The sequence below is a fragment of the Crotalus tigris genome, unplaced genomic scaffold (assembly GCF_016545835.1).
Source record: "Crotalus tigris isolate CLP2741 ecotype Arizona unplaced genomic scaffold, ASM1654583v1 scf7180000024379.1109085, whole genome shotgun sequence".
Taxonomy (NCBI): domain Eukaryota; kingdom Metazoa; phylum Chordata; class Lepidosauria; order Squamata; family Viperidae; genus Crotalus; species Crotalus tigris.
In genome coordinates this window covers 446,074-464,044 of record NW_024100549.1, presented here as the reverse complement: position 1 = coordinate 464,044, position 17,971 = coordinate 446,074, and the positions used below count along the sequence as shown (strand labels likewise).

The window sequence follows — 17,971 nt, the reverse complement described above, 5'->3', positions numbered from 1 at the left end:
TTTCATACCCAGCCGTTTGCATATTGCTGCAGTTGCAAAGGGGTAGGCTGGTGAAAAAAAAAATCCTTGGGACATTTCAAGGAAGGAAGGAAGGAAAGAAGGAAGGAGAAAAAAGGGAAGGAGGAAGAAAGAAGGGAAGGAAGTAAGAAAGGAAGAGAAGAAAAGGAAGGAGGGAGGGAGAAAAAGAAAAAGGAAAAAAGAAAAGGGGAAAAGGAAAGGAGGGATTGAAGGGAAGAAAAAAAAGAAGGAAGAAAGGAAAGGAAGGAAGGAAAGAAAAGGAAGGAAGAAAAAAGAAAGAAAAGAAAGAAGGGAAAAAGGAAAGGAAGGAATGAAGGGAAGAAAAAGAAGAAAGGAAGGAAGGGAAGAAAAGGGAGAAAGAAAGAAAAGAAAGGAAAAGAAAGAAAGAAGGAAAGAAAGAAAGAAAGAAAGAAAGAAAGAAAGAAAGAAAGAAAGAAAGAAAGAAAGAAAGAAATCAGCCACTTGGAGAACAGCTGGAGAATCCCTTCCCTTCCTGTTCCTCTGAATAAGTCAGTGAGGTTACTGTTGTTATTATTGTGCAAGGCTGGGGGAGGGCAGAGACTTGCCAGATGCATGTCTGCTTCCCCAGACTCTTTGAATACAGTTTCACAGGTGGAACCTTGCCATTCTGAGTCAAAAGGCCCAATTTGTTCTACAGATTGCAAGAAGCTAAAGGGATTAGGAAGGGAGGTGGGGCAGCAGTGGTGGGGATTGAGGAGGCAAGGGGTGGGAAAGAAAGGGGGCATGAGAATTGCAAGCAGAGAAACCATCTGAGGCTGGGGAGGAATTTAACTCGACCTTCTGTTGTTAGTGTTTGAGATGCTAGGAAACTGTTTTTGTGAAAAAGAAATATTTCAGTTCTATACCTTTAGATGGGTTTGAGTTTTTTTAAATTACCAGTTGAAAAAAATGACCCTTTTGAGTATAAAATTGAATAAAGAAAGAGCCTGCTTTTCTTTGCATAGGAAAAAACTAATGTTTTATAGATTGGTTTCCCTAGTTTTCTAAAGTTTGGGATGTTTATGAGTTTAGAGCTTGAGTTGGCTTCAAAACTATCTTGTAAATGCTTCCATAAACATTATCTTCAGTGCCTGTTGTACTTTGCTCACGCTTCATACAGGATCATAGAGCATAATAGCTGATGCCACCGCCTCCCCATGGAATATTACTTCAGATCAGCCCTCCCCATCCCAGAGAGGATTGAACGGCAGTTGGAGGGGGGCCAAGTTTGAGAAGCGTTATATGCTTGATGTCAAAATCATTGCTCATTTTATTTGCTGAGAGAAGCAAACTTTTGAACGCAACATACCTGCTCAGAATATTTGCTCCAGCTTGACCTTGTTGTAACTGTACCCTATTCCCTTGTTGTTTTTTCTTTTAAAGATAATTGAGAAGCGTCTTGGACACATCCGAAATCGGGTATTTCGAGAAGTGGAAATGCTGTATCAGTGCCAAGGACACAGGTACTGGCCAGAGGCGAGCCAGTTTTAAGCTTGATTTTTATATCTTTGTATTCGGTTGTATCCTAATGCTGACTTCAGTAATCAGGTAGTCCTCGACTTACAATGGAGCCCAAAATTTCTGTGGCTAAGTAAGACATTTGTTAAGTGAATTTTGCTCCAGTGAATCGCTGCAGTTGATCAGTTAGTAACCCGGCTGTTAAATGAATCCGGCTTCCCCATTGACTTTACCATCATAAAATGAGTCAATTGCCAAACATTTGAATTTTGATCATGTGACCGTGAGGCGTATGTGTAAAAAAACAGCCATAAGTCCCTTTTTTTCAGTGCCGTTGCAACTTCGAATGGTCATTAAACGGACTGTTGTAAGTCGAGGACTACCTGTAATCAGGTACAAGGAATCCTCGACTTAACAACCACAGTGGAGTCCAAAATTTCTCTTGCTAAGCAATACAGTTGTTAAAGTGAGCTGTGTCCCATATTATGACCTTTTTAAAATCACAGCTGTTAAGCAAATCACTGCAGTTGTTAAGTGAATCCTACAGTTGTTAAGTGAATCCAGCTTCTCCCATTGTTACTGCTTTTCGGAAGCTGGTTGGGAAGGTTACAAATGGTGCTCATGTTGACCTGAGGAGAATGCAGCTGTCATAAATATCTGCCAGTTATCAGGCACCCAAATTTTGATCACGTGATTATGGGGATGCTGCAAAAACGGTCATAAGTCACTTTTTTCAGTGCCATTGTAACTTTGAATAGTCACTAAACGAATGGTTGTAAGTCGAGATTATCTGTACTTCCATATCAAGGGGCACTCTAGCCCTGAATATTAGCTCTAGGGAAAGGAAAGTATGGATTTCATTCTCTGTATTGTGACTGTTGAGAGGTGTTTTGCCTGCCATGGGATAAAATAGGAGGTTGATCATCAGGATTGATTTTTGAATGAAAATGTAATGGATTTAATTTCTCTTAGCCCAGGGGTGGGCAACCTTGGCTCTTTTATGACTCGTGGACTTCAACTCCCAGAATTCCTGAGCCAACATGGCTCAGCATGGAAACCTCTCCCTTTCTCCTCAGCATGGCTGGCTCAGGAATTCTGGGAGTTGAAGTCCACAAGTCATAAAAGAGCCAAGGTTGCCTACCCCTGTCTTAGCCTGTCTCTTCTTATCCCTAATTATGTCCCGCCCTTCCTTATCTTTTCTTTAGAAACATCCTGGAGCTGATTGAGTTTTTTGAAGAAGAGGACCGGTTCTACCTCGTGTTTGAGAAGATGAGAGGAGGTGAGTCAGTGGCCAAAATGAGTCGGATTTTAGATAGGAGAGGGAGAGTGTCTTATTTTTAAAAACCCATTTTTTCCAGTTTAAGTAAGGAGAGAAAAACTATAAATTATACATGTTGTACTTGTCCATATATAATCTACATCAGGGGTGTCCTGCCTTGGCAATTTTAAGACCTGTGAACTACGATTCCCAGAATTCCCCAGCCAGTTGAAATCCACAAGTCTTACAATTGCCAAAGTTGGACACATTTTATCTAAATCTTTAAGCCTCAGATATTAATTGGGCCTTTCCACGTATCTTTTCAGGCTCCATCTTAACCCATATCCATCGTCGACGCCATTTCAATGAGCTAGAGGCCAGCATGGTGGTGCACGACATAGCCAGTGCCCTTAATTTCTTGCACAATAAAGGTGGGTATAAATGAATGCTAGTGGCAAAAGTATTTTTTGTTTTTCCAAAGCATTGTCAACTTAAGTCTCTTTGCAGTCCAGTAAGCCAGGAGTTTCCAGCCTTGTTAACTTTAGCACCTATGCACTTCAAGTCCCAGAATTCTTCAGCCAGTTTTTAAATTTTATTTTATTTTAATGAGCATATCAGCCGAGCTTAATGTTGATATCTCAGATCATCTGGTTTTAAGATGTGTGGTTTTTTTTTAAAGTTTACCCCAATAACAAAAACTACATTAGGTGTTGTCACTAATAAGGTGGAATATAAATATTTTTAAATAACATCTGCTTGGGGGCTCTCACCTAAACCAGGGGTCCTCAACCCCCGGGCCACTATTGGGCGGAGCCTCTTCAGAACCGGGCCGGCATGCATATGCAGCTCCACTTGCGCAAGCCCCCCCCCCAAGGCTTCTCTTGTGTGAGTGGAGTTGCGCATGTGCGCCGTCTCTGTTCTCACGGCCTGGTTCCCCTGTCCTCCCCCAGCCGGGCTGCCAAGCCACCTGCTCCCAATGTTCCAAAAACGGAGTAGTGAGAGCAGAGGCTGAGTGGGACGAGCGGGCCCTGCTCAGCTTCCCTGACTCACTGAGGCTGCCTGCACAGGACACCCGATCTGCTTTTGGAGCGTTGGGCAGCCTCGGTGAGTCTGAAGGAGCATGAGACTGCGCCCCCAAAGGCTTCTCTTCTCCATGCCAAAAGCTTTTGCAAATAGACGAAAGGCTTTGGGGAGCAATCTCGTGCTGCTTCAGGCCTTCAATCTCTTTGCAAAAGCTTTTAGTGCCTGAGAGATGTGAAACTGTGCCCCAAAGTCTTCTCTTGTGTGAGTGGAGGGGCGCACCCACACGCCGGCTCACTGCTCATGCAGCCTGGTTCCCCTCTTCCCCCCCCCTCCCCCGCACCGCCAAGCCACAAATGTTGAGGACCATTGACCTAAATTAATAAATGAACCCTTTATGCTTGTCTCTGAATGGCAAACGCTAGAGCCAGGTCACTGGAGAGAACTGTTGGGAGTATTCAGTTCCATGTGAAGAAGAGACAGATGAAAGATTTTTTAATTAAGCCTACTCTTTGTTCCTAAGTAGCTTTTTAAAAGGGATCTGGATTAAAACAAGGGACGGGGCCCTTCTAGCTTCTGTAAACAGTAGATGTTAAGGGTGTTTGTGCTGACCATGGTTTGATGCTTGGTTAGATAGATTTATGGCTTCTTCCAGCATGATCAGATTACATAATTTGGCTCAACTTTTCTGTTGTCTTTTCCACTCCGGCAGCTGTTCGGTCATGTTCTTCCAGTCAAAAGCAGAAAGTATTAACTGCTAATGTTAAGCTTCTTTCTTTCTTTTATTACAGGAATAGCACATAGAGATTTAAAACCAGAAAATATTCTCTGTGAGAGTTCAAATCAGGTAAGCAGTAGTTTAATTGCTCCTTGATTACACTTCCCAGTGTCTGAGTGGGTCACCTGTGCTGCAAGATAGGGAGATTGAAGGAACTTGCTGATGCAGGATACTCTGATAAGCGTGCTAATAAAGTACAAATACGGGCTGTTTAGGTTGTGCGTAACAAACAAGGATTGAATTTATGACAGAATGTAAAATTCCAATTAGCATGGAGTTTCCTTCCAAAAGAGATGACCTTTCCCCCCTCCCCCATTCTCTCCCTCTGCCTGCATTTGTCTCCAACACCAGGTGTCACCGGTGAAAATCTGTGATTTTGATTTAGGAAGTGGGATCAAGCTGAATGGTGATTGTTCTCCCATCTCCACCCCAGAGCTCCTCACTCCGGTAAGTGGTTCCCCCCCACAAGGAGAAATGTATTTCATAGAATCATGGAGGGAGGGAGGGAGGGAGGGAGGGAGGGAGGAAGGAAGGAAGGAAGGAAGGAAGGAAGGAAGGAAGGAAGGAAGGAAGGAAGGAAGGAAGGAAGGACTGTACAAACATTGATCACCCAATAAAATAGATCAAGTGGATGTTTTAAAAAAACCTCAAAACTTACCCAGTCTGGTAGTCTGGAGGTCTCATTTAGGGAAAAATTGCTTTTAAATGGAAACGGATTTTACACAGTGTATATTGACTTTATGGGATTGGCTGTTAAAAACTTAGCAGGCTTTGAAATGAGATTTCAGTTGATTCTCAAAAAGCAGGTAATCAGTCAATAAGTATAAGCCACGATCAGCACATAGATTTCATTTGGCAATCTCTCTAAGTAATACCTCATCCCAGTAGAAGAAGGAGGCCATCTTGGGAATTCTGAAGGCATCTGAGCTGTCATGGGAGCAGGATGCTAGATTTACAGATCTTCCACTATCCTTTTATAGGCTTAATGTGGTAACTGATGGTTATATAGGTGGAAGGAATCTCTGGGATTTAGTGTGAATTGTGTATGTGTTATCCTCAATATAGTGCTGTGTAGTTTAGTGTCCTTAATGTAGTGCCTCATAAGAGCTGTGGTGTAGTGATTAGAATGCAGTATTGCAGGCTAATTCTGCTGACTACTAGCAGTTTGATCCTCACCGTCTTCCATCCTTCCGAGGTTGGTAAAATGAGGACCCAGGGCAATATGCCAACTCCGTAAACTGTTTGTGAAGCACTATGGAAGTGGTACATAAGTGCTATTGCTAGTGTCCCCAGAAGTCATGCCTCAGAATTTGCAGAGAAATTGAAATATCTGCTTGCAGTCCAGCATGCATAGGAAGCCACCAAATATAACCCTGAATAAACTTTTCTAGACCTGTAGCAAAATGGCTTCTCTGCAAGTTTATAGTTAGGACTGGATGCCATTGGTTTTCTTTGGGCAGATGTTTTGGGAACCATTTTTAATCGCAGTCCTTGAAAAGTTTTACACTTGTGTATGGTAGTGTAACATTCAAACTACTTTCCTTTCTGGGGTGTCTTGTAATCAGGGTTTTCTGCATGCATTGATTTCTTAACCGTTATCAGAGGAAATGAATTAAGGAAAGTAAAGGTCATGGTGTGGAAACTACATATGCTTTCTACAAACCTGAAGGATGAATCTCGACCTCCTTTGGTGAGAAATGCTGAGAAAAGTAATCAATCGTTTCATATATAGGTAGTCCTGAACATTTTTCATAGTTACGACCTTTGCAGCATCCCCATGATCATGTGATCAAAATTCATATGCTTGGTATCTGGTTCATATTTATGACAGTTGCAGTGCCCTGGGATCATGTGATCCCCTTTTGCTATCTTCTGACAAGCAAAGTCAACGGGGAAGCCAGATTTAACTTAACCGGGTTACTAACTTACCAACTGCAATGATTCACTTAACAAATTGCAGCAAGAAAAGTTGTAAAAGAGGGCAAAATTCACATAACAAGTGTCTCGCTTAACGACAGAAATGTTGGGCTCAATTGTCATAAGTCGAGGACTACCTGTATTATTTACCCTGCGATAATTACTCCCTTTTTGCATGTACCAACCTATCCTTTTGCACCATTCTTTTGAAGTTCTTGCTTAGAATCTCCTTAATTTGTAGAGGAACATTAGAGACTATTTTGCGTGCAGCTGTCAAATTGCAGCTAGACTTTTCCTGGAAAACTCTAGCTCAGTGGTCCCCAACCTTTTGGGCACCAGGGACCGGTTCCATGGAGAGGTTTTTCCACGGACTGGAGGGGGGCGTGGTTTTGTGTGCTGCCTGCATCCTTCAGATGGGGCTTTGCTTGTTTGCATGGCCCGTTTGCTGGCATCCTGTGGACCAGTGCCAGTCCACGGAGCGGAGGTTGGGGACCTCTTTTCTGGCTAATTAAGCCTGCTAGGTTTTAAAAAAAAACAACCTTTAAGCTTCATAGGAACCAGCCTTATTACTGATAGCTTTCTATGCAGAGGCACTGTAGTGAAATACTTCGCATTTTTCCTCTCCATGACTTAGGTAGCCAAAATTTATATCCAGCCACACGCAAGGAACTGCATGATGAAGTAGACTCACAGATTGAAGCAAGTAAGAGCAGCAGATCCTGGCTTTCTTGTCCTATAGAAAGCCATTTTGGTGACCCTGCCCCCTGAAAAGCTCTTCAGCCAGTCTATAGAATTTTAGTGATGCAATTTCTAAATATTGTTAATATGATTTTCTGCTTTGAGAATGCATGCAAACTTTGTGCATTTCAGCTAGTTTTTAGTTGTAAATTAGAGTTGGCATTTTTTTAAAGTGCCACCTTTGTAAATTTTCCATGCCTAGTGTGATCTCCACTTGCTCTTCTCAAATTTGTGAAGATCCATCTGATAAATCTCTATTTTAAGGGAAAGGATCTTTTAATATAGGCCCTTCAAGCAGCATCCTGATGGACTTTGGGTAACCCCAAATATTGAGGAAGACAAATAGTTGGAAGAGTAACTTTATTAATCCTTAGGAAAATTGCCCTATTAATCCTCTATCTTGGCCCCATCATTGAGTCTCTGATACTTTTTCTACCTTGCAAACTTTGTCCCAATCTCCCTGTGCAGTAATGAGGGAGGTTCTGCTGCATGAAAGTAACTGATTCTAAGGGCCTTCGGTAGATTGCTTCCCAAAATATACAGGTTGCAATACCTTGGTAATCTTCTCAGGGTTTGGAAACTAAGTAGGATCCAGCTTGGTTATTATTTGGAGGGGAGAACTTCAGAATGTAAAATATTCTGCTACCATGGTGGATTGAGTTGTGGTGCTGTGTCCTAGTTTCACTTGACTGATTTTGTTTCTGGAAGTTGCGTAGAAATGCTTTTACACACACACACACACACACACACACACACACACCAACCAGTCTTTTTGAACACGCCTGGTTGGTTCTATCCACGACTTCTCTCAGCACCAAGGCTGATCATTCTACTCTATTTGTGTGCTGAGGATGTTCACCCTTAGCCTGGGCCAGACTGATGCACTGGCAGGTTTAAATGAGATTCTGCCCTCCATCCACCTCTCTTATCCCATCCTCCCCCCATAGATGTAGGAGGCAAAGAAGCTTGCTTAAAGTGGGTCAGCAGAGCTTGCTTATGGGGTGATGGGAGGAGCAAGGAAAAAGGTGGAGATGTGGCTACAGTTTGGCATCTTTATTGTGTAGCCAGGCTAACCTACCTGTCTTGATGGGCAGGTTTGGCTCTACGGTTGAGGTTACTTGTGTGAGTGGGTATGTTTGTTTTCATGCATCTGGTTGGACACGATCTTGCCTTTCCACATTACTCAGAGGAAGTTGCTTTCTTCCTTTTGTATTCTCCTCCTCCCGTATGGCTAAGAAGTACCTAAACAAACAATAACCACTTTCTTAATTTTTACCCGTCTTTGATTTTATTCCAGGTGTTTGGGGCGTTTGATTCTTTCTGGGAGTATTCCCCTTGCCCCATAAGCATATTCACAGATGGATGGAAATTGCTGCTGCAAAGAGGGTTGTGTTTAATTTGAATTTTCCTCTCTCTCCATTCCCTCCATCCTCCTTGCTGGTCATAATGATCCCAAGGAGACCCATAGAGAGATTTATGAACTCTATGCCCTTCTCATTCAGAGCAAAGCAATAAAAAAGAGGGCTTTCCTGAACCCTTCAGTCTTTTTTCCCCATCTATTTTGTACTCCTCAGAGTTACGGGATATTTTATCTTGTTCCCATAGTAGCAGAGATCTTGAAGAATGAGTGGAGGGGAAAAAAACTCTGTTAAATTCAGCTGTATTTTTTCTTTGTAAGACTGGTAATTACAGTTTATTTTGCCTTTTCTTCCTCTTTCTGTTTTTTCTCCAAGAGATACACAGTACAGGTAGTCTTTGATTTACAACCATAATGGAACCTGTTCATTACGATAACAAGTTGTGTGAGGGTTGTAAAGCCGGTCATCAGGTGACTGACCCGATTTTATAATATTTTTGCAGCATTTAAGCAAATCATCCTGGTCCTTAAGCAAACACTGCAGTCGTTAAGCAAAGCCATTGTTCTCTGGAGGATATTTTTGCCAAAACCCAAAAGACTGGTTTGTGGGGGGGGGGGAGTGGGGAGTAAATTGTGGTAATGTGACCATCGATTGCTTTAAATAGTAATTCAGGTCAGTTGTCAAGCACTTCAGATATGGTCAAGTGACTGGGGACACACACACACACACACACACACACACACACACACACACACACAGGCTATCAGAACCAGATCATAAATAACTTTTGAGAGGCGGGCATCATAACTTTGAATGGTCGTTAAGGGAATGGTCAGAAGTTGAGGATTACCTGTGCACATTCTGCACGTATTGGGAAGTTTCGCAAACGCCTCTTATTGCAGCTGAGCAAAAAGACTTTTCTGAAACTCTGGAAGGACCCAGTCAGTGTAAATGAGCAAACATTGTTGCTTATCTCTGGTAATTGGGCACTCCAAAGTTGATTCAAATCCCCCTTCTTAAGTCTGTTGCATGAGCCAGACCATTGCCCTTGGTTACCAGGCAGTATCTTCATTTGGCTAAGGAATCATACGTTAATTCTATTTCAATAAATTGCATGAACCCAGCCAGTCGGTGTTTTCTGACCGGAGCTAGGACTAGAACGCTTTTTCATTTGTTTCAGGCTCGTGTTGGGGTCTGGTTTTTGTCTGAGATGCAGGGTGCTTTTGCTAACCCTCTGAAGAGCCTGCTGGGTTAAGGGATACGTAGTGTTCTCTCAGGTGGCTCCCTCAGGCAACTGCTTAGCTGGGAAGTCGAACACAATGCAAGGCCACAACTCAGCCCCAGAGTTGCTGGCCTGGCTCCCACAGGGCGTGCTGGTCGAGCAAGTTCTAGACTCCTGCCTTGCCCTGCCCTGTCCTGGTTTGATGCAATCGTGGGGCTTTTTTTTTTCTGCTTTTGAAAAGGGAGGGATGGAATTTGGCAGCTGATGCAACCTTGGTGCAAGCAAGGGACGTGTGACTCCTTGCACCTGCTGGTTCAATCCAGCTGCATTCAGGGACAGGGGGGAGGTGGCCATGGGTGAACTCGGTGCCTTGTGCGTTTGTGTATGTGTGTGTGTGAGTGAGAGAGAGATAGAATGAATGCCAGCTCCGTGGGCAGCTGCTATTATCTCCAGCGTTGATTTTTTTAATCTCACAGAGAGGAGGCGGATTATGACTTGCATAATGGGAAGGAAACAGAGAGGGAAATGTTCATCGCTTCACTTGTTGGACTCTTTGCTGTGGAATGTGTGAAAGGATCCCTTTGAGCATGTTGAAGAATGCATTTTCTTTCCTTGTTCAAGAATGGCTGTCTGTCCCTAGTGTTTCTTAGGTTAAGGATCTGCCACAGGCGTACGCTGGGAATTCCTTGCCCAAATGCCTGTCGGTTGCAAATTCTGGAATTTCAAACACCCCCCCCCAGACAAAAATTAACAGAAAACCACTCCTAAGTATTCCTACTCCCCACCACGTGCTTTACCTTGCTCTCATTTTTCATTAGAGGATAGATCTAAATCAGAGGTCCCCACAGCCTTCTGGGGCACCAGGGACCAGTTCTGTGGAGAAAGGTTTTTCTGCGGACCGGAGAATGAGTGGTATTGTGTGCTGCCTGCATCTCGTGGTTGAGGCTTTGCTTGTTTGTGCAGACCGATTGCTGACATGCCACAGACTGGTGCCGGTCCACAGACCAGGGCTCCGCAGCGCCCGGTCTGTGGACCGGCACCAGTCTGTGGCATGCCAGCAACCAGTCCGCACAAACAAGCAAAGCAGGCAGCATGCAAAACCACGTCCCCTCCAGTCCGCGGGGGGCAAAACTGTCTCCATAGAACCGGTCCCTGCTGTCCAAAAGGTTGGGGGCCGCTGCTCTATAAACCAATGATTTTACTTCAAGGCCTACTTGTACTGATTCTCTATTCAGGGTAGGCAACTTTGGCTCTTTTATGACTCGTGGACGTCAACTCCCAGAATTCCCATGCTGAGGGGAAAGGGAGAGGTTTCCAAGCTGAGCCATGCTGGCTCAGGAATTCTGGGAGTTGAAGTCCACGAGTCATAGAAGAGCATGATTGCCTACCCCTGCTCTATCCCAACCCCTCTCCCCCCTTGTTAATGGAAAGTTAACTTGTTATATGTGATGCACAGAACTCTCTGTGACGAGTCCTTTGGTCTGTTGACTGTTTAAGAATACATTGATTTAAACAATGGTTCATGTAGTAACCGTTCAAAGTTACAAGGACACTGAAAAGAGTGATTTATGACTGACTTTCACACTTAACGGCCGGCCATTGCAGCATTTCCCCCTGGTCACATGATCAAAATTCAACCGCTTGGTAATTGACTCAACATTTACGATGGTTGCAGTGTCCCAGCATCATGCGATCACCTTGTCCAACCTTCTGTCGAAACAAAGTCCGTGGGGAAGCCAGATTCACTTAACAACCGTGTTGCTAACTTAACAACTGGAGTGGTTCACTTAATAACGGTGGCCAGAAAGGATGTAAAAATGAGGCAAAACTCAACAAGTGTCTCATTTAGCAACAGAAATTTTAGGCTCAGTTGTAAACTGAGGACTGCTCATACTATTCATCATCACCATCTTGGCAAGAGGGAGTGTAAATTTGGGGGCTCAAATTAGCCTTTGAACTGTGTGGTAAAAGCCACGTTCTCCAAGAGGATTGCTAGAGCGAGGATTAAAAACTAAGCTTTGACTACATTTCTTTTAGACTTCAAATTCCAGCAAAGATTATTACTCTCCAATTACATATTTAACCATTTCCCCAACGCACCGTCTTCCAAACTAGAATTTGTTGGCAACCTCTGGAGTCCTCTGGGAGGTGATGCAATGGCTTTGGGGATCACATGTGCTCTTGGATCTTTCCTCTGCGGCACAGATCAAGGTTGAGAGCTCCACCAGTCACAACACTTGGAAGACTAAACAAAGACTCATAGAAACTGGGGTGGTGCGTGTAGCATTGGTATAGGGAGCAGCTGAAAGACACTTTTTTTTTCTTTCCATCCTCTCCCAAAGCCTCATTCCAACAAGCTTGGTTAAAAAAAACCTGTTAAGGTATTAGAAAGCCAGATCAATTAATAATGAATTGGGGTGTCCTGTTTCCAAGGGAATTCTTCCTTGTTCTAGGATCAGAGATGAGCCAAGCACCCCATTTTTTTGCATAACCACTGAGTGTTAGTTAGGTTCTGAGAAAAATAGTATTCAGTCACATTTGGAACATTATAAATGTTGTAACGTTTCTACCCTTGTTTTAGGAGATGATAGAACAAAATTGTTCAGAGAGCACCGGGAAACACATTGCAGGTGGTCCTCGATTTACAACCAGAATTGAGCCCAATATTTCTGTTGCTGAGTGAAACATTTGTTAAGTGAATTTTGCTCCATATTATGATCTTTCTTGCCACAGTTGTTAAGTGAATCACTGCAGTTATTAAGTTAGTAACATGGTTGTTACGTGGATCTGGCTTCCCCATTGACTTTGCTTGTCAGAAGGACTCCAAAAGTGAGCACGTGACGCCGGAACACTGCAACTGTCATAAATACATGCCAGTTGGCAAGCATCTGAATTCTGATCACGTGACCATGGGGTGGCTGCCATGGTTGTAAGTATGACAAACGATCATAAGTCACTATTTCCAGTGTTGTTATAACTTTGAACGGTCACTAAATGAACTGCTGTAAATTGAGGACTACCTGTACAGAATAAGTATTATCTATGTGTGCCTCTAGTATGAAATCCCAAAGGATCTGTGTCTTATGTACAGTATGCTAATATTTATAGATTAGAATAAGGTAGATGTATAGATTACTATTAATATTTTTGGAAAATGCTGGCTTGGGACAAGGAGGAATCTTGGTGATCATTCGAGAATTAGCAGTTGGACTTGCCAGCTTAAAACCCTCATATATGAAAAACCTATGTTTGATTTCGTATTCAATTCTCTGCATTGAAAATGGACTGCTTGATTTGAGTCATACCACATTGATTACATTAAAATAAGATTGGATAATTTGTAATTTACTACTTTAGGAATCTCTGCAATTAACGTTGCATAGTAATTGAACCATACTGTGTTTGTGTAAAATACCAACTTTAATGGGTTCACTTGTGTCTCGGGATAAACATGCCATGTGAATCCAGCTAGTACGTTTCTGTGGTTCAGGAGATCTTGGGGGAACGAATGCTTGCAGGGAATTTGAATTTAGTACTCTTGATCTTTCCGGGCTTCCATGCTGGGGGCTCAGATTTTTCCTAAGATTGTGAGAAGTGTAGGTGGGTGGGACTGTGTTACAGGAAAGAAGACATGGCCAACTTGACTGAAACTGTAGGCTATAGTTCTTGGAGATAAGTATACCGTGCTTTCCGGCATATAAGACGACTTCTGAGAGCATTGAAATCGGCGCCGAACTCGGGGGTCGTCTTATACGCCAAGTCGTCTTCTACGCCAGAAATAACGGTAGTTTCCGGCATATAAGACGACTTTCTAGGCATGCGACTTGGCGTCGAAGTCGGGGGTCGTCTTATACGCTGGGTCGCCCTATACGCCGGAATATATGGTATATGGGTTCTTATCCACTTCCCTCAACCTCTTCGCCAGGGGTCTCCAAACGTGGCAACTTTAAGACTTGTGGACTTCAACCTCCAGAATTCCTCAGTCAGTTGAAGTCCACAAGTCTTAAAATTGCCAGGTTTGAAGACCCCTGCTCTTGGCCATTCTTGCTTTGAGGGTTGGGGCAGTCTTGGGATGTCAGAGGTCAGGTTTTTTCTTCCAGGAACTCGTTGTGGAAACAAATGTCCTTAGGTGGCAAGCTGTATTTATGTTGGGTGAGGCTATGGTTATGTGTGGCTAGTAGGCTTTCATTTTTTCGCCAGCTAAAACAGAAGGTATCTAATCTAGAGACTGCGAAGGGTATAATTTCCTTGCTGAGTCCATCTGGCCTCATATCTGATTTCTGTTTCTGATCAGGGTTGTATTTTCCTCTGCAGTTTATGGCATTTGTGGCTTGCAGGAATCTTCTGTTCTTGCTTGTTTTGAGCATTTGACAGCTGAAATAGACTGCATCTAGGCATGGAGGTTCTGATGTCATTGTAGAGGACGTAAGAACAGGCCACTAACCAGCTTCCTGTTTCCAGTGGGGTCAGAAGGCAACAGCATCCCATGTCGCTAACTTCCACAGAATCTGAAGTTTAGAAATAATACTGAAACCTGGTTTCATTGAGCAATCATTGACTAGACCATTTTTGGCAGATATCCCTATGACTGCCTTATCATTCCTGATTCCATTGCCAGTAAGTTTCACTGAGAATCGTTAACGGATTAAGTGAGGGAGAAAAAGATAAGTCTCTATAGGTTTGCAAAAGAGTAACCAGAGATGAGTCCTGGCAGAAATCAGCACCTTATCTTTCTTGATTATGCTTTCCTATAGTTAACTGGAGACAAAACCTGTGCATTTAAAGCACTCACATCTGCACAAACAACCGCATCTCAATCAGCGTTTAAACTGTTGGCTGTTAACGAATTTTGTTTTCTTTTCCCAGTGTGGTTCAGCAGAATATATGGCCCCAGAAGTAGTGGAGGCCTTCAATGAAGAAGCATCCATCTACGACAAGCGCTGTGATTTATGGAGCTTGGGAGTCATTCTGTACATCATGCTGAGTGGTTACCCCCCTTTTGTGGGTCACTGTGGAACGGACTGCGGCTGGGACCGTGGTGAAGCGTGCCCTGCTTGCCAGGTGATCATACCCAGATGCTACTTCCTGTTTGCCAGTAGTGCAAAGTCCTAAAAAGTTCCATTGGCTTCTCCCTCTTTTTAGAAATGTCATAATTGGTTCCTGTATGTGTTTCTTAACTATTTTTAGATGTGCTGGCTTCTTTTCGTAACATAACTTTCTTTTCTTGCAGAATATGCTGTTTGAAAGCATCCAGGAGGGGAAGTATGAATTTCCAGACAAGGACTGGGCTCACATCTCTTTTGAAGCTAAAGACCTCATTTCAAAGCTTCTTGTAAGAGATGCCAAAAAACATCTGAGTGCAGCCGAGGTCTTCAAGCATCCTTGGGTGCAAGGGGTGAGCATCCTTGAGTGAGAAAAGATGGACATGAGATCATTTCTTTTGCCTTTCTACTTATCTCTCTCCCTCCCTCCCCCATCATCTCTCTGTTTCTATCTCTACCCATTATCCTCTATCTAGCCATCCATCATCTGTCTGTCTGTCTGTCTGTCTATCATCTATCTATCTCTATCATCTACCTATTTCTATTTCTCTATCATCTACCTATTTCTATTTCTATATCATCTACCTATTTCTATCTCTATCTATATATCTTTTTCTATTTCTTTCTATCTATCTGTTTATATCATCTATGTCTGTCTGTCTGTCTGCTCTAGAAACCACCCATCTCCCTTACAGAGGCACCCCAGGCAGTTTACAGATAAAATATTTAAAAAGTAAAAACTAAATACAAACATTTAAAACGAAGGCAAGGATAGTTAAAATTCAAAAGTTAATTAAAAGGTGTGTGTGAGGGGGTAGAGCTTTCAGGGGCTAACCGGCCCCTCAGCTGCATGCTCCCAAGAGAGAGTATTCAGTGTTAATGTAAGTTAGACTCTGAAGTTTAAAAAAAAAAAAAAAAGGCATGGCATTTATTGTAGCCAAACAACTGGCGTGGGTATATCCATGAAATCTCTAGTTATCAGAGTTATCAGTTATTGAAATGCAACCTAGCCTTTCAGCAGGGTTTCTTAACCTTGGCAATTTTGAGGTGTGTGGATTTCAATTCCCATAATTCCCTAGCCAGCCATGAGTTGAAGTCCATATATCTTAATATTGCCAAGGTGGAGAAACAATTTCTTACAGATTTGGAAGCCCCAGACATCTCTTTTCTATGAAATGAGTTTTCTGTCCATGTTCAGACTGCACCTCCAGTAGTAAACAGACACCTATGGTATTTATGTAGAAATAACCAGCTACAAGAGGAGCATACATTTGAATAGGGTTGATGTACGTATCTCCATTGTATTTATTTAAATGGAACTTTAATTTTGTCATGGAAAAATGCAGAGAAGGTGTAACTTTAAAAGGGCATTGGGGTCTGCAAGGAGTTGTAAGCAGTCATAGATGACTATTATGATGATAATATTTCTTTTCTTCTTTTTTTTTTGCTTCTAGTGTGCTCCTGATAACACACTCCCCACTCCAATCATCCTACAAAGGTGAGTGAAACATTACAGAAATACTTTTAATAAATAAGAATATTGAGGTATACCTCAAATCTTTCTTAATTTTTCCTGTAGAGAATTATAGCCACTTAATGAGGTTTCTTATCGGCTGGAAATTGGTTTTTATTCAGAAACTAAATATATGGAAAGCAATAGCTTTCTAATCTTTACTGCATTATGAGCCTTTTGGTCACAAACCAGTATAACATGTATATAATTACCACTATTTCAATGGTAATTTTAAGGTGTGTAGAACTTCAGCTTAATAACAGGTAATAGGGTGTACCAATGAAAAATGGGAAAGGCATGGCCAGAAAACATGGGCAATTCTGCTACTATCACAGCCTTCCTTCAGTGAATTCATATACCATGTTTCCCTGAAAATAAGACCTAGACTTATATATTTTTTCTTTCAAAAGAGGCAATAGGTCTTATTTTCAGGGAATGTCTTCAGTAGTGGTACCGACAGCCCTATCTAGCAGGAGCCCGCGTGGCCACCGCTGGCCTACTTCTCTGGCTGCTCGTGTATGTCATGCCCGGCCTCCGTTTCACCAGTGGATACTTTCAGGAAAGGCCTCTATAGCCGAGAACAAGGCTCGGGTTGACGGGTGTGTTCCCCCCCTCAGCTTCTGTTTCACCGGCGGAGGCCTTCAGGAAGCCTCCCCCCCCCCCCAGCCTCCGTTCTCGGTTGCAGAGACCTTTCCTGAAAATAGACCTTTCCTGAAGGCTTCTGCTGGCGAAACGGAGGCGGGGGGGATACACGTGAGCGGCTTCGAGTAGCTGCAGACGTGACAGCCATGCGGGCTCCTGGACAGGGCTGTTGGTGCCGCCATTGCGAGGCAAGACAGGTGTCAGGGCGTGGGAGGCCTGATTGCGGGGGCCCTGAGGTAAGTGGGTGTGGGGCGCGTGGGGCAGCTCCATCCCCTCCCCCACCTGCCTCGCCTCACCTTGTGGCAATGGCATCACGAACAGCCAGATGGAATGGGCGGTTAGTCAGCTGGGCAGGCTCTTAACTAGGGCTTATTTGGGGGGGGGGTAAGGCTTATATTAGACACTTGACAACTGACTCATATTTATGACCGTTGCAGTGTCCTGAGGTCTTGTGACCATTTTTTGCGACCTCTGACAAGCACAGTCAATGGGGAAGCCGATTCACTTAACAACCGTGTGACTAACTTAATAACTGCAGTGATTCACTTAACAACTGTGGCTAGAAAGGTCATAAAATCAAGCTAGGCCAGGGTTTATTTTCGGGATAGGTCTTATATGCGGGGAAACACAGTATTTAGAAAACTGATATGATTCCCCACTTTAAGCAAATAACTCTGGGTGACTAACAATACAAAACCATTCTGAAACAAAATTCAGAATACATTTAATAGCAAATGGAATAAATACAAGAACTGAACATCTCACAAGTGGTCACAATTGCAAACATACATGCTTTACTCACCCAGCCCTAACGCCTAAGCCAGGGGTAGGCAACCTTATCTCTTTTATGACTCGTGGACTTCAACTCCCATGCTGGCTCAGGAATTCTGGGAGTTGAAGTCCACGAGTCATAAAAGAGACAAGGTTGCCTACCCCTGGCCTAAGCGATGAGTCAGGCCTTCTGGAAATCAAGTGCTGTGCAGACCCCAGGCCAGACAAAATCACAG

General features: G+C 43.2%; 1 protein-coding gene across 1 annotated transcript in view; it reads left to right on the top strand.

The window, feature by feature from the left end:
* Positions 1 to 17,971, top strand: part of MKNK2 (MAPK interacting serine/threonine kinase 2) — a 47,162-nt gene that overhangs the window by 21,284 nt on the left and 7,907 nt on the right. The window contains exons 6-13 of the mRNA XM_039328512.1: positions 1,402 to 1,481; positions 2,682 to 2,755; positions 3,061 to 3,165; positions 4,546 to 4,601; positions 4,884 to 4,979; positions 14,634 to 14,828; positions 14,998 to 15,162; positions 16,264 to 16,307. Coding sequence (XP_039184446.1) covers positions 1,402 to 1,481; positions 2,682 to 2,755; positions 3,061 to 3,165; positions 4,546 to 4,601; positions 4,884 to 4,979; positions 14,634 to 14,828; positions 14,998 to 15,162; positions 16,264 to 16,307 — 815 coding nt within the window. The remainder of the gene's footprint in view (positions 1 to 1,401; positions 1,482 to 2,681; positions 2,756 to 3,060; positions 3,166 to 4,545; positions 4,602 to 4,883; positions 4,980 to 14,633; positions 14,829 to 14,997; positions 15,163 to 16,263; positions 16,308 to 17,971) is intronic.